Source organism: Trichechus manatus, unplaced genomic scaffold, assembly GCF_000243295.1.
Source record: "Trichechus manatus latirostris isolate Lorelei unplaced genomic scaffold, TriManLat1.0 scaffold00009, whole genome shotgun sequence".
Lineage (NCBI taxonomy): Eukaryota > Metazoa > Chordata > Mammalia > Sirenia > Trichechidae > Trichechus > Trichechus manatus.
In genome coordinates this window covers 23,397,527-23,411,120 of record NW_004443945.1, presented here as the reverse complement: position 1 = coordinate 23,411,120, position 13,594 = coordinate 23,397,527, and the positions used below count along the sequence as shown (strand labels likewise).

At 38.5% G+C, this 13,594-nt stretch overlaps 1 protein-coding gene across 3 annotated transcripts in view; it reads left to right on the top strand.

The window, feature by feature from the left end:
* NDUFAF6 (NADH:ubiquinone oxidoreductase complex assembly factor 6) overlaps positions 1 to 3,714 on the top strand; it is a 36,063-nt gene extending 32,349 nt beyond the window's left edge. For 2 of the 3 annotated variants that reach the window (XM_023726061.1, XM_023726060.1), the window contains one exon: positions 1,185 to 3,713. In XM_023726061.1, the coding sequence (XP_023581829.1) occupies positions 1,185 to 1,313 (129 nt within the window). In that variant the 3' untranslated portion in view covers positions 1,314 to 3,713. Of the gene's footprint in view, positions 1 to 1,184 lie in introns of all 3 variants that reach the window. The other variant, XM_004370760.2, reaches the window with a different exon arrangement.
* Positions 3,715 to 13,594: the final 9,880 nt, after the last annotated feature.

Genomic DNA, 13,594 nt, shown 5'->3' with positions numbered 1-13,594 from the left:
TAAGTTGTACATGTAGAAACTGTTGAATTGGTGCATGTTTTACTGTGTGTATTATCAACAACAGCAAAATAAATATAGAAAAAAAAAATAGATACCGACTTTATTGTACACTCATGTTTATAAATGTATAGGAAGAAAGTCTGGAAGGAAATATAATGTTTATTTTGTTTTTGCTCACCTGGATATTCTAATGATTCTACAAGCATAACCCTTGTGTTGGGTCACACAGGTTGTGCACTGCAGAACTCTAGGGGGTGCTGTATACACGTGGACTGAGGTGGGAGCGGTGCCTTTTAGAATTGTGCAGTGCAAAACTAAATGGCTTCCGTGTTTATTAGAAAAGTTATTAAAATAATAAAAATAACTGAAATCCAGAAAATAAAGAGCACTGCCCATTGTTAATGTTTTGCTTCCTGCCCTTATCCCGATGAAAACTTTGTCATGTTTTGTGTGGGGGGGAAGGAAAGGGTGGCATTTATAGTGACCTGTGACTGTTCATCCTGGTTAGAAATAGTGTTTTCTAACAAGAACGTACCAGTTGCTGTTCAGTCGATTCCAACTCATGGCGACCCCGTGTGTTGCATAGTAGAACTGTGCTCCATAGGGGTTTCACGGCTGTGACCTTTTGGAAGTAGATCAGCATGCCTTTTTATAAGGTACCTCTGGATAGGTTTGAACTACCAACTTTTCAGTTAGCAAAAGAATGCTTAACCATTTGCGCCGCACAGGGACCTTTTAAGAACATAGAGACTCATCAGACTTCTTCATAAAATAAGATAATTTTTTAAACAAACAACTTGAGATCCCTCTCATGGCACAATGCATTTCTGGGTTTTTTTCCTTCATTTTTCCCTAGTTGAAACCTTCCTTTGTATTCCACAGAATCTAGTAACAAGACCAGGAAAGCCATAATTTCTCTAATCCTGCTACATCTTGACCAGAACATTATAAGTTATGAGCAAAAGAGGCTTGATATTTCTTGTACTAGTTCTGTGGTACTCTTTTACTGTCCCTGTAGAAATTTCCAGAGATGTGTTTATTTTTTTCTCCCTTTTTAAAAATTTATATATATAGAAGCCCATCTCAGGGAAACTGGAATAGCTTTAATACCTGTAATCTTTCTTTAGTTTCTCTTAAAGACTTCATCATTTTATGATCTAGTGATCCCTTTTTTCTTTTTTCAGGTTGCTCTAGAAGACTATTTAAAGAAAATTCAACAAGTGGATTTTGATATATTTCACCCAACTTTACAGCAGAAGAATACATTACTTCCATTATCTTTGTATATTCAATCATGGAGAAAAAGATATTAAAATAATTTCGTGGCACTGGTATTAATTTATTAGTTTTACAAGTGTAGTAGTTAGGGTTCTTGTTTACATACAACAGAAACTGGCTCTGTGTAATTAAAGAGAAAAGGAATTTATTGGATGGGTGTTGGGAGACTCACAGAATTGATGAGAAGTGGCTTTGGGACTAGGGTGCCAAGACACTGCCAAGATTCTGCCACAGGCTATTGGCACCACCAGCCCAGACACTGGCTGCTGTACCATCCCTGTGAAGTCAGAGCAGCAGGGGGAGCATCATTTTAGCTGTGCTTGCCATGCTCCAGCTGCCAGAGGACCTGGAGAGGTAATGTTGTCCTCCCTTCAGCACCCTTGGGAGTGAGGCAGAGAGCACTCAGATAGCACAGGGGTTTGCATGCTGAGCAGCCAAACCTCAAGTGTCAAGTACAGCTGAAAAACTGCATTTAGTTAGGGGTCATGAAAGGGGGAGTTAACATTTGAGGAGTATCTATCATTGTGTTGAGGGCTTTATATATCTCTAATGTTTATCCCTTAAACAACCTGTTTAAGGTAGCATAGCTGGCTGCTGAGAGCTGGAGACTTAATTTGACTTTAGGTTTAGCTGGTTTGAAAGCATTTACTCTGTTAAACCTGCTGCTTCACTGTCTGTCATTCAACATTATTATGATCATGAAGCAAATGTAAAAAAATAATACAGTTATGTTCACATTAAGGGGATACTACATTTTTAAAAACTAATATACGTTGAGCTTCTCAGTGACAAGCACTGTGCTATGTACTTTCCTGAGTGGTCTCATTTGATCTTCCTAAAAACCCTATGAAATAAAGAACTTTTTCTGATGATTAAAATTTTTTGTTATAAAGTACATGCTCATTGCAAAAACAGAATTGTCTACATTGTGGGTAATCGATGACTCTGGAATCTGAATGCATTTCTGACTCGCAAGGATTACACCACAGTTTCCTCTTTCCTGCTTTTACCCTGGTCTTATCTCCTACCCCACTAACGTCTCTCGTGTACTTGTCCTCTGTCGACCGTTTCTCTAAGACTTTGTTCTCAGCTGTGAATTAATACCTACTTAAATTGTGAGTTGGCGATGGCTTAAAATATTAAATCTTTGTAAGTAAAATTCCATCCGAGAACTGCTTGAGGCCAAGAATATACTGTGTTATTCATCGTGGCATCCCCCAGCACCTAGAAGGGCTTCCAATTTAGAGCAGCAAGTGGAGTAATAAATGTATAATTGACTGAGTGTGCAATGAGGTTGTCTATGTATACTCTGTTACTTGATACTGATGCTGAAAGAATATCTTCTTGTTTAATTCTATGGCTTTAGAGATTAATTTAGCTTATCTTGAAATGCAAGTACAAGGAAATGGGACACATTTCCTCTTGGGATTCTAAACGATCCAGGGTTGAAGAGTTCATTAGAGAGAGGTATTTGTCAATGAGCATTGTCTGCAGGTCTTCCAGATTAAATTTGGCAGCAATCAGCTCCTAAGCATCTTGATTCATGTGTAAGGGTCTTAAAAAGAAGTGTTTAAACACAGAACTGGATTACTGGATTCTTTACTGGCTCAGAAGCCAGTTCACTATTAAGTAAATAATTTTGGAATACTTTTGAGGCCATTTTAAATTTGATACTTAGAGATTTGGGTGAACTAAAGTTACTAACCTCCTAGAGATTAAGATGGGGTCTTTTCAGAGACATTTACTTCAGTATTAATTTCCTGGCTTAAAAGATACTCCCTTAAAGGTTGCCAACATTCTTTTTCAGTTTCTAAGTCTGTTCTTTTGTTATTTTCAAGGAGTCAGATACATTTTCAAACCATTTAAGTTGTGTTTTTTTTACTGAATTAGGTGAGAGCAATAGATAACAGGTATAAATTACGAATTAATCTCAATGTAAGTAAGGTTATGTATACCATATAGGATATATACAAATATCATTAGAAAATATGTTTGAGGTAGTTCCCAATCAATTAACAATGTTTTTTCTCTTCTTTTGGTATTTAATAAAATTATTCTTGAGAAATTTAATAGCAGCTAACATTTATTGAGCGATAACTTGAATGGGTGGTGCACTTTCATACACTGATCTTCACAGTGAAACAGTCTTTATTTTCCCAATGATAAAACTGCCTCAGAGATGTTAAGTTCAAGATCACACAGCCATTAGTACCAGAGCTTGATGCCAAATCTACATTAGTCCAACGCCAAACCCTGTGTTTTTACCATTCTTGAGACAGTAAAATAAACTGCCAAGTTTAAAAGCTCAAGGGCACAACTTGCTTCAGGAATAAGTATTACTGCATAAATTTCAGCCACAAATTAGGCAAAAAAGTAATTACTACACAAATTCCAATTACAGATTAGGTGAGAGAGAGAAGTAAATGGGCAATTGAAATAGATATTAAGTGCTAGTCATTGGGTATATATAGGAGGGGCACTTAAGAGCCTTGGTGGTCAAAGAAGGTTTTCCAGAGGAGGTGGACTGTGGACAATGTCAGGAAGGCTGGGTAGGAGCCAAGGCTTGGGCAGGAGGTGTGGGTGTTGTTGGGAAGAGATCCTGGCGGCAGAGCAGTATATACAAACGCTGGGAGGCAGAATCGTTGGCCTATGTCAAGACTTAATTTTTGGCTTTAATTTACTTAAGTGAAAAGAACAGAATGTAACATCCAGAGTTCTTAAGAAATTTGTGAATAAAAAGTGGCCACATCCCTGGTCTAGTGAAATGTTTTGAATTAAGATAAAAGAATTGGAGTTTATTTTTGGACCATTTCAGCAAATCCTTAGGTTCCCTTGCATTTGTTTTAGCTCATATAAATAGGACTTCTCTGAAGGCACTGGCCTAGTCACCTTGTCCAAAACGATCCACAAAGTTGTAAACATTTTGCAGATGGTTACTGAAAGCAAAATGAAACATTATCCTGCTGTTTGTACCTGTAAGGAAGGCTGAGCCAATAACACTCAGAATTGGGAAGGGTATGGGACGTGGGTCGGAAGGAGGGGAGAGGAGTTGGAGTGACTGTGAGAATGCATGAAAATAATTTGGAGACTACCTGCTTTTGTCTAAAATGAATATATATTTCTTGAGTAACTGTGAAGTTATTTGTTAACGAACTATTGCTGTGGAGTGAATTCCAACTCATAGCAACCCTATAGGACAGAGTAGAGCTGCCCCGTAGAGTTTCCAGGAAACGGCTGGTGATTCAAACTGCCGACCTTCTGGTTAGCAGCCAAGCTCTTAACCACTGCACCACTAGGGCTCCTGTTAAAAACTAGTACCCTTCAGGAAGGACAGCACACAATACAGGGGAAGTCGGCACAACTGGATCAAAGCAAAAGCAAAGAAGTTTCCTGGACACATCTAAACACTTCGAGGGACAGAGGGGCTGGGGACTGGGGACCATAGTTTTGGGTACATCTAGGTCAATGGGCATAATACAGTTTATAAAGAAAACGTTCTACATCCCACTTTGGTGAGTGTCACCTGGGGTCTTAAAAGTTTGCGAGCTGCCATCTAAGATAGATCAATTGGTCCCATCCTACTTGGAACAAAGGAGAATGAATAAAACCAAAGACACAAGGGAAATACTAGCCCAAAGGACTAAAGGACCAAATGAACCAGAGGCTTCATCAACCTGAGACCAGAAGAACTAGATGGTGCCCAGCTACCACCAATAACCACCCGAGAGTCCTGGACAGAACAGGAGAAAAATGGAGAACAGAACTCAAATTCACGTAAAAAGACCAGACTTAATGGTCTGACTGAGACTGGAGGAACCCCCGAAACTATGGCCCCCGGACGCTCTGCTAACCCAGAACTGAAACCATTCCCAAGCCCACTCTTCAGACAAAGATTAGACAGGACTATAAAACAAAAAATAATACACGTGAGGAATGTACTTCTTGGTTCAATCGGATATACGAGACCAACTGGGCAGTTCCTGTCCAAAAGCAGGATGAGAAGGCAGGAAGGGACAAGAATTGGTCGAATGGACACAGGCAACCCAGGGTGGAAAGGGGAATATGCTGTCACATTGTGGGGATTGCAACTAATGTCACAAAACAATATATGTATAAATTTTTGAATGAGAAATTAACTTGAGCTGTAAACTTTCCCCTAAAGCACACACACACACACACACAAATCAGTACACTTCAAATGAGGAAAGATCATGATAGGGAATGTGATTAGATTTATGGAACAATGAAAGCTATAAATGGATGATGAACATGGATTTTCTCCTCAAGTCTGTATATACCGGTTAAAAGAGGTTTTCACCAACAAAAAATGAATAATATTTGGCCCAATAAATTATTAAATATGTAACACATTCTGTAGTGTTAGCTGAATAGAGAAATATACAGAGCAATGGAGTGTAGTACTGTGGTGCAGTTCTTTTCAAAGTGTGGAATCTGGAGACTGACTGCCTAGATTCAAATCCCAGTTCCACCATTCTAACAGCTGTGTGACCTCAGGAAGTTATTCGAACTTCCATGTGCTTCAGTTGTTTCATTTGTAAAATGGGCAAAATCATATCAACTTCAAGGGTTGTTGTGAGGAGTACATAAGTTAATACATGTAAAGTGCTTTTAAAAGTGACCCATGTGTAGTAACAATAAGTGTTAATATTATTATTCAGAAATCACACACTGGCAGCTTGTACTGAATTAGGTCTGCAGGCATCATTGGTTTAGGAGAATTGGAGTAATAACAAGTGATCTTCAACTTGAGACTGGCTTCATGAAACAGCCATGCTTTCTCTTAAAATGCCCGCCGTGTTTTAACTATTGTTTATATGTCTCTCCCTCAGCCAAGTTTCTTGAGTGCAAGACAATGTTGTATTTATTTTCACATCCCTAGAACCTACGGTAGATCCTGATTGTTGTTAGCTGGCGTGGAGTCAGCGCATGACTCAAGGCAACCCCGTGCACAACAGAGTGAGACACTTTCCAGTCCTGCACCATCACCGTGATTGATTGGAGATCTGACTTTTGTGATCCATAGGGTTTTCCTTGAGTGATTTTTGGAAATAAATCATCAGGCCTTTCTTCCTTGTCAATTTTAGTCTGGAAGCTCCTCTAAACCTATTCAGTATCATAGCAACACACAGGCTTTCACTGACAGATGGGTAGCGGCTGCACACGAGTACATTGGCAAGGAATTGAACTTGGGTCTCCTGCATGGAAGGCAAGAATTCTACCACTGAACCACCACTGCTCCCCATGTAGATCCTGATCCTGCTCCATAAATATTTTTGGTCTGAATGACCGTGCGTAGTATAATGTGGGATAGTGGGCTCTCAGGAACTGTTAATTGGTGTTGGGCTGATATTTAAAAGTTCAATTGGAAGTATGCATCAAAGAGTTGGTGGCTGGGCAAAGCATAGTGGATTCAAGAAATTAGGTGGTTTGGTGCAATTAGAAAGTAGGATGTGAGGAAGGAAGAGAAGGGCTGGAAAGATCAATAGGTCATAGCATACCACATTAAAGTGTTTGAATATTAAGAATGGTGTGATTTGGCTGTGTGTATTTTCACCAAAAAAAAAAGGTTGAGAAGTTAGAGGGTTGACATGTTGTGGGGTTGTTAACCAATGTCATAAAACAATATGTGTACTACTGTTTCATGAGAAACTATTTGTTCTGTAAGCCTTCACCTGAAGTACAATATAAAAAAAAAAAAGTCTGCTACCTTATAATATGAGGTAAAAAGCTCTGACAGGTGCATATGACTAAACATATGTCTGTGGCTGACATGCTAATAAAATTAGAATTGTTACTTAAGAACTTTCTAGAGATACAAGATTAAACTGTGTTAAAGCAGCTGCTTCCTGAGAAATTTAGCAAACTAGCTAGTACACACCTTATGTGTTATTATTTATCTGATCAGTCTTAGGCTTTGTAGTATAGTTGTGAAGGGCATGGACTTTGAAGCCAGTCTCTACCTTCCACAAATTAGCTGTGTGTTCTTGAGGTCATTTAACCTCTCTGAGGCTCCATTTCCTCATCTGTAAAATGGCTATAATAATAGTGTCATGGGAGAGTAAATGATTTAATGTATATAAAATGCCTAGAATAGTGTCTGACACATATTACGAGTTGTATAAGTGTTTATTAGTAAAGTAGCATATCCTAAAGTGGCGATTCTCCAGCTTGAGCATGCATCAGAATCACATGGGACTTGTTAAAACACAGGTTGCTGGGCCTCACCCCCAGAGACTATGATTCAGTAGATCTGGGGTAGAGCCTGAGAATTTGCATTTCTAACAAGTTCCAAAGAAATGCAGATACTGCTGGTCCATGAACTACACTTTGAGAACCACTGGCCTAGAGCGGTGCTTTTCAAACAATCTGTGGTGAAGAAATAGTTGTTTTTTTTTTTTTGCCTGTTTGCTTGTTTTGTTTTGTTTATTCCAGTCTGTCACTGACCAATTCTTTGGTAAAATACAATAAAAATGGATTACTAGGAAAATGAAATGAGAAAAAAAGAAGACTGATGTGAGATTTGAAAATAAGTACTTGTCTCCAAATGGTCTATAACACATATTTGGTGTATACGCTCATGAATATGATTTACATTATTTCTAGTGTAATGCTGTCTTTGGATAAGCAGTGCCTTTTGAATCAGATATGAGATAGAAGGTCTTTATTGCTATTTGATAAGCCTGTGGGTTGACTTTATTCCACCGCACAAATACAGTTTTCCTTTGAGTCACCCTTTTCTCATTAAACAGTCCTGCTTTGGTGTACTGTGTGTTTTCCCTTTTATTTTTAATCATGGTTAATCTTACCAGCTGCTTAGTTATATAATAATATCCTGTGTGTTTAAACACAGGCCTACATAATAAATTTCTCAGACAGCAAGTTCAAAAGCTTTTTAAAACCACAAGGTCTCTTTTATAGGCAATACAAAGATTCTTCGGGAACTCAACATTAATAATTTGGGAGGCTATTTCAGTATATCCCATATGTGTTTCTGGTTGCAGTTGTTTTATCTGATTTTTTTTTAATTGACTAATGAGAAATTTCTCACTTTAATTAGCAGGAAGACACTGCCTCCACCCTTTCTTATAAGCTATTCCATGTGGTTTTTAGAAATAGATCTGTTTGAATCTTGGTTTGGGGATGTATATAATACACCCTTTCCTGGGGGTCGTTTTTTGAAGAAATAATTAATATGTTTGTTTTCTTCTTACACAAGTAACATATGTTCATTGTAGAAACCTTGGGGGAAAAATAAATACAAAAGAGTAAAGGAAAAGTATTTTTTAAATCATTCATAATTTCACCAGGTAAGAGATAGACCCCATTAATATATCAGCCCATGTCATTCTAATTTTTTCCCTTGGCATACAATAATATACAAAAATGTGTATTCTACATATTATTTTCTATTCCACACTATAACTTAGTAATACAGTGTGGAAAAGACCATATTAGAAAAATACTCTATAATTTTTATTCATAGAAGTGTATTTTAACATAATGACAGTATGCTATCTTACTTACTTTGCAATTATAATCCAAATGTACCTAAGGCTTCCAGTCTTTGGTGGCCAACCTTTCCTTTAATAACCAAAGAAAGTTGTTTAAGCCACCATCCCATGCAGTGTTCTATGTTTTAAAAGCCAGTGTAACGTCTGCCAATGTAAATAAGGATTTCCAGTGTGGAATGCAACAGGAGATTCATGTACTTCCCTCATTTCTCAGTATAGTTTTCATTTGCCTTTATCTTATGGATGAATTTGTGCATCTTTTCATATATTTAACAGCTATTTGTTTATCCCACTTCAAGACTATAAAAAAATTTTTTTATTCTCTCACAATTTCTTTTATGTTTTTAATTCTTAAATTTAGGGCCACGTGGAATTAATTCGGAGCAAGATATGGATCCACAGATGGTTGCCTAGTTGTCCCAATACCATTAGATTTGAAAAGCCACCTTGAGCATAATACTAAATTTTCATATGTATTTGAATCTAAAGGATATTTTAAATAAATTAGAGGAGGTCACAATTTAAAGAAATGTTCTCATAAGTCTCTTTTATTAAAAATAAAAGACTCTTTGAGAAGTGGATAGTTACTTCTCATTTTTCATAAATCATCTGATCATTTTTCATAAATTTTTTTTTCTTAAATTACTGTGTTTGTCTAAAGTGGAGTATTCTAGGGCATCAATCAAATTTTAGTCCCTTCAGCCTTCTCTTTCATTGTCTTTTGCTAGAACTAACAAGAAAAAAAGGCATTTCTCTTTTTGGCTCCCTGTTAATATTTTTCTTCCCTCCTCAAACAGTGAAAAGGCGACAGAAGAGAGAGGATATGCTGGAGGCCTGGATAAATCACACTGCAGGTTGTCATGCCTCTGAGCAAAAACATAACACATGACGTAGGTCTAAATTGTCTCTGATTATCTGTTTTGTTGTTATCCTCTTGGTTTTGGACAGGTACTCACCTGCAGACAAGATAACACAGGGATCTTCGGTTTGCTGACCAGGCTAGTTTTCTAATAGGTTAGTTCAGATGTGAACCATAAGAAACAAGGGAAGTGGCATGGTGGGCCCAGGGCTTGACCAAGGAAGGTGATAGACTGATAATTTCGCTCCTTCCAAATTAATATTCTTTAAATAATTTTTCAAGATTCAATTAGTGTGGATGGAGCTGGTGCTAGTGAAAACTTTTCCCTACTCCAGCTAGTGTCTTCTGTGGAAGTGGACCAATTGGTATTTTATCGGTTATGTAAGGAGTTGCTTGTGTGACCTGAGTTAATGGAAACTACTTCTGAGTTATTCCTCTGATCTTTAGTGTCCTGTGATGTCTTGTGCAGCCTGCCTCTTAAAGTAGATCTGGGGGAGCTAGTTCTTATTCACTCCAGCGTTTTCCTTGATGTGTGTGTTTATGTGTGTGTCTGTGTATGATAGAGACAGAACAAGAGGGAGAGGAGTGGATAAGCAATAGATGAACAGAGCCCCTAAAATTTTGTGTTGTGTTGCCTAGATGTTAGAGGGAAACAGGCCACTGTGGGCCTCAGGGTGTATGGGCTCTGAAAGGACCCACTCAACTGGGTCCTGGTGACAAACCAGAGGTCAAAGATGGATGCATATTCACTCCTACTGGAGGAAGAGTCACTGTTGAATCTACTTCCCAGTATAGCAGTACTGGTCCTTTCTGTGGCTCATGGAACATTCCTGGAACAGATAGGAGGATTGGGGAGGGAAAAGGAAAGTGGGGTAGGAGTGGCTGCATGGGCTGATGGCTTTTGCTAAAAGGCCACTGTCTTGTGCTACCTATAGAACGGTCTACAGGCTACCGAGAGGCCTGAGTTTGTTCTGCAGTTGTCCAGAGTGCCCAGGACTTGGAAACCTTGTTAACAGGGACAAAGGGTATTTTCTTGCAAATGGTAAAATTTCTCCCATCATTAAAGAAAAAAAAGTCATTTGACCCTTCATCTTTTTTCCTCCGTGTTCTTTATTTTTAGGTTTGTAAATCTTGATGCAAACCCCAGTTTGGATCTTCCCCCACATCTCATTTCAAGGATAAAACTCATTGGATATTTAAAAGTGATCTAGGTCACGATTAAGGTTGACATGACATTTTCTGTTTCTGGTTTTATTTCCTTGAACCAAGGAAACCACACTGGGGAGTAGAGAATGCAGTTAAATGTTAAGTGGGACCCCTACCCTAGGAGCAGGCGTCTTCATTCTCCCTTGATGTTGTTGTTGTTAGGTGCCATCCAATCGATTCCAACTCCTTGCAACCCAATATCGATAAACACCAGCAATTTCTTCTGCACATTGGTGGTTCCAACTCCTCATTGCCTATACCTGTAACGAATTGCCCAATGAGTTTTGTTTAAAAAAAAAAAAAAAATCACTGATTCATCAGCAGTCATTCAGCAACAAATGTTTATTAAGCTCTTACTGGCTGCTGTGTAAGCGGCCAGAGATGCGAACATATCTATGATGCAATGGTAGAACGAGAGAGCTGCAAACAAATAAGCAAAATAAGAAAGGATTATCAGATCCATGATAGAGGCACAGAGAGGGTCTGTAGGGATCCAAAGGACCACTTTAGGGGAGAGGATATTAGGAAAGAATTCTTAGAAGAAGAGATGCTTAAATGGAACCTTGAAAGCAAAGTAGATGTTCACCAGGTGGATGAAGTTTTGAAGGGTTATGTATGGTAAATGGAACAACATGACTGTAGTGGCTATCTACCATCTATTGTCTCATGAGCCCCGCATCTCTCTCATTCCTGGAACCATCTGACCTGGAGCTGAGGAAAGAGACATAGATGGCAAGAAAATGAGTCTCAAGAGCTGCTAGTGGCCATGTTTCCAGCCACATGAAGATCTGAAAAATGAAAATTGTATTTAGAAGAAGTAGAGCTACGGACAAGAGAGAGGATGAGAAAGTCTTAAAGAGTTCTGAATCCTGGTTCCATTTTGTTTCTGATTTCTACTGGCACCCCTTGTCTTGCCAACAGTTTGGTTTTATAAACCTTCCAAGTAAGTACCCCCCCGCTTTGCTTAAGCAAGTTTGAGTTGAATTTCTGTCACTCATAACCACAGAAGTATGATCTATTGAGGGGCTGAGAACTTGAAGGAATAAAATGTACATACATCCTTCTATGAGTAAAAGATAAATGTCATCTTGCTGCTGTGTGACAATGATGATCAAGTGTGTGCGTATAAGCCTATGTTTATGTGCCCAAAGAAGGCAAATGACAGAATCTGTCATCACAGACATTGCACATATGCTTTACTTATGTAACAGATTGACCTATAAAAGTGGAATGTAAATAGTATTGCTCAGTTAATGGAAAGAGAATTTAGATTTAAATGGGAGAGGTTCCAGGAGAGCAATGTTTTGGCCAATCTTATGTGAAATAAATAAAACATCTTTGTAAACCCAGATTTTCATAACTTTGGTTTGCTTTAAGAGAGTACCTCCCCTCTCTTGGGTTGCTGCCCCAACCTGCGACAAGAAGAAAGGAGTTATCAGTTGTAGCAGGTAAGATGCAGTCAACATCAGTCCCCATGAAAGTAAAATAAATTTCATTTGAAATCTTTGCTTTTGATGAACTAGCTCCAATAGAACCCAATAGCTATATCTGAATATTTAAAGTGTCAATAGGTCCTGCTTAGTGGATTTTTTTTTTCTTGTGAAAGAGTAAAAGATTTGGTTTTATATTTACTACCCCCCAGAATGTAATTTTTTTCTGTGCTATTTGGCTGGAGTATGTGGTTACTGTCTAACAGTTTTCTGTCTAGCCAGGCTGCCCCTTTCCTGGTCCTTTGACTTGACAGAGCAGGCTTTTGCTGGGGTTTTGGTCTGATCCTGGGAGCGTTTCCTGGCGGCCAGCTTCTTCAGCTCCAAGTCTAGGATACATGAGGGAAAAGATAACCTAGGAAACTCATCACCAGGTTGTTCTTGGGTCCCTAGGAGCCTGGTCTGTCTGCCTTGTTCTCTTTACCTTTCAGAGTCTCCTTATGTGTGTTTTATATATACTATTCAAGGTTGTAGTTGTACTTAACAGGAGAAATAGGGTAAAGTATGTCTACTCCGTTTTCCTGGAAGTCAAAAAATATAATTTAAAAATGTTACGTATAAATTCATGTTTTAGGAATTGTGTAGAGATCTATTTACCACTAGTATGCCATATCCCTGCCAAAACAGTATCTGGCACATGGTAGGTGCTTAATAATATTTAGTGAATAACTAAATTCCCACTTTACAGATGAGAAAACTTAGAAAGTTCTTGCTAACTAGAATTTTCTGTAAATCACACAGCTGGTAAGAGGAAGAACTGGATTCAAACTTGGGCAGTCTGATTCCAAAACCCAAGTTCTCACCAGGGCACTAGCAAAATTCAAGGTCCCTTTTGGTCTCTTTAGGAGCCCTGGTGGCACAGTGATTAAGCACTCAGTTGCTAACCTAAAGTCTGGCTGTTCAAACCCACTAGCCACTTCGTGAGAGAAAGATGTGGCGGTCTGTTTCCGTAAAGATTTACAGCCTTGGAAACCCTATGCGGCAGTTCTACTCCATCCTATAGGGCCGCTATGAGTAGGAATTGACTTGATAGCAATGGGTTTTTTGTTGTTGTTGTTGTTATTCTCTTAGGACAAACGATGAGTGAGAGGGAGTCTCTATTTGAGACAGTGACAATGTGACAGCATGATACTTTTTTAACTGAACTAACACTGTTCTTGCATTTTGCAAGTGTTATGGATTGAACTGTGTCCCCCCAAAATATGTATTAATTTGGGTAGGCCATGATTCCC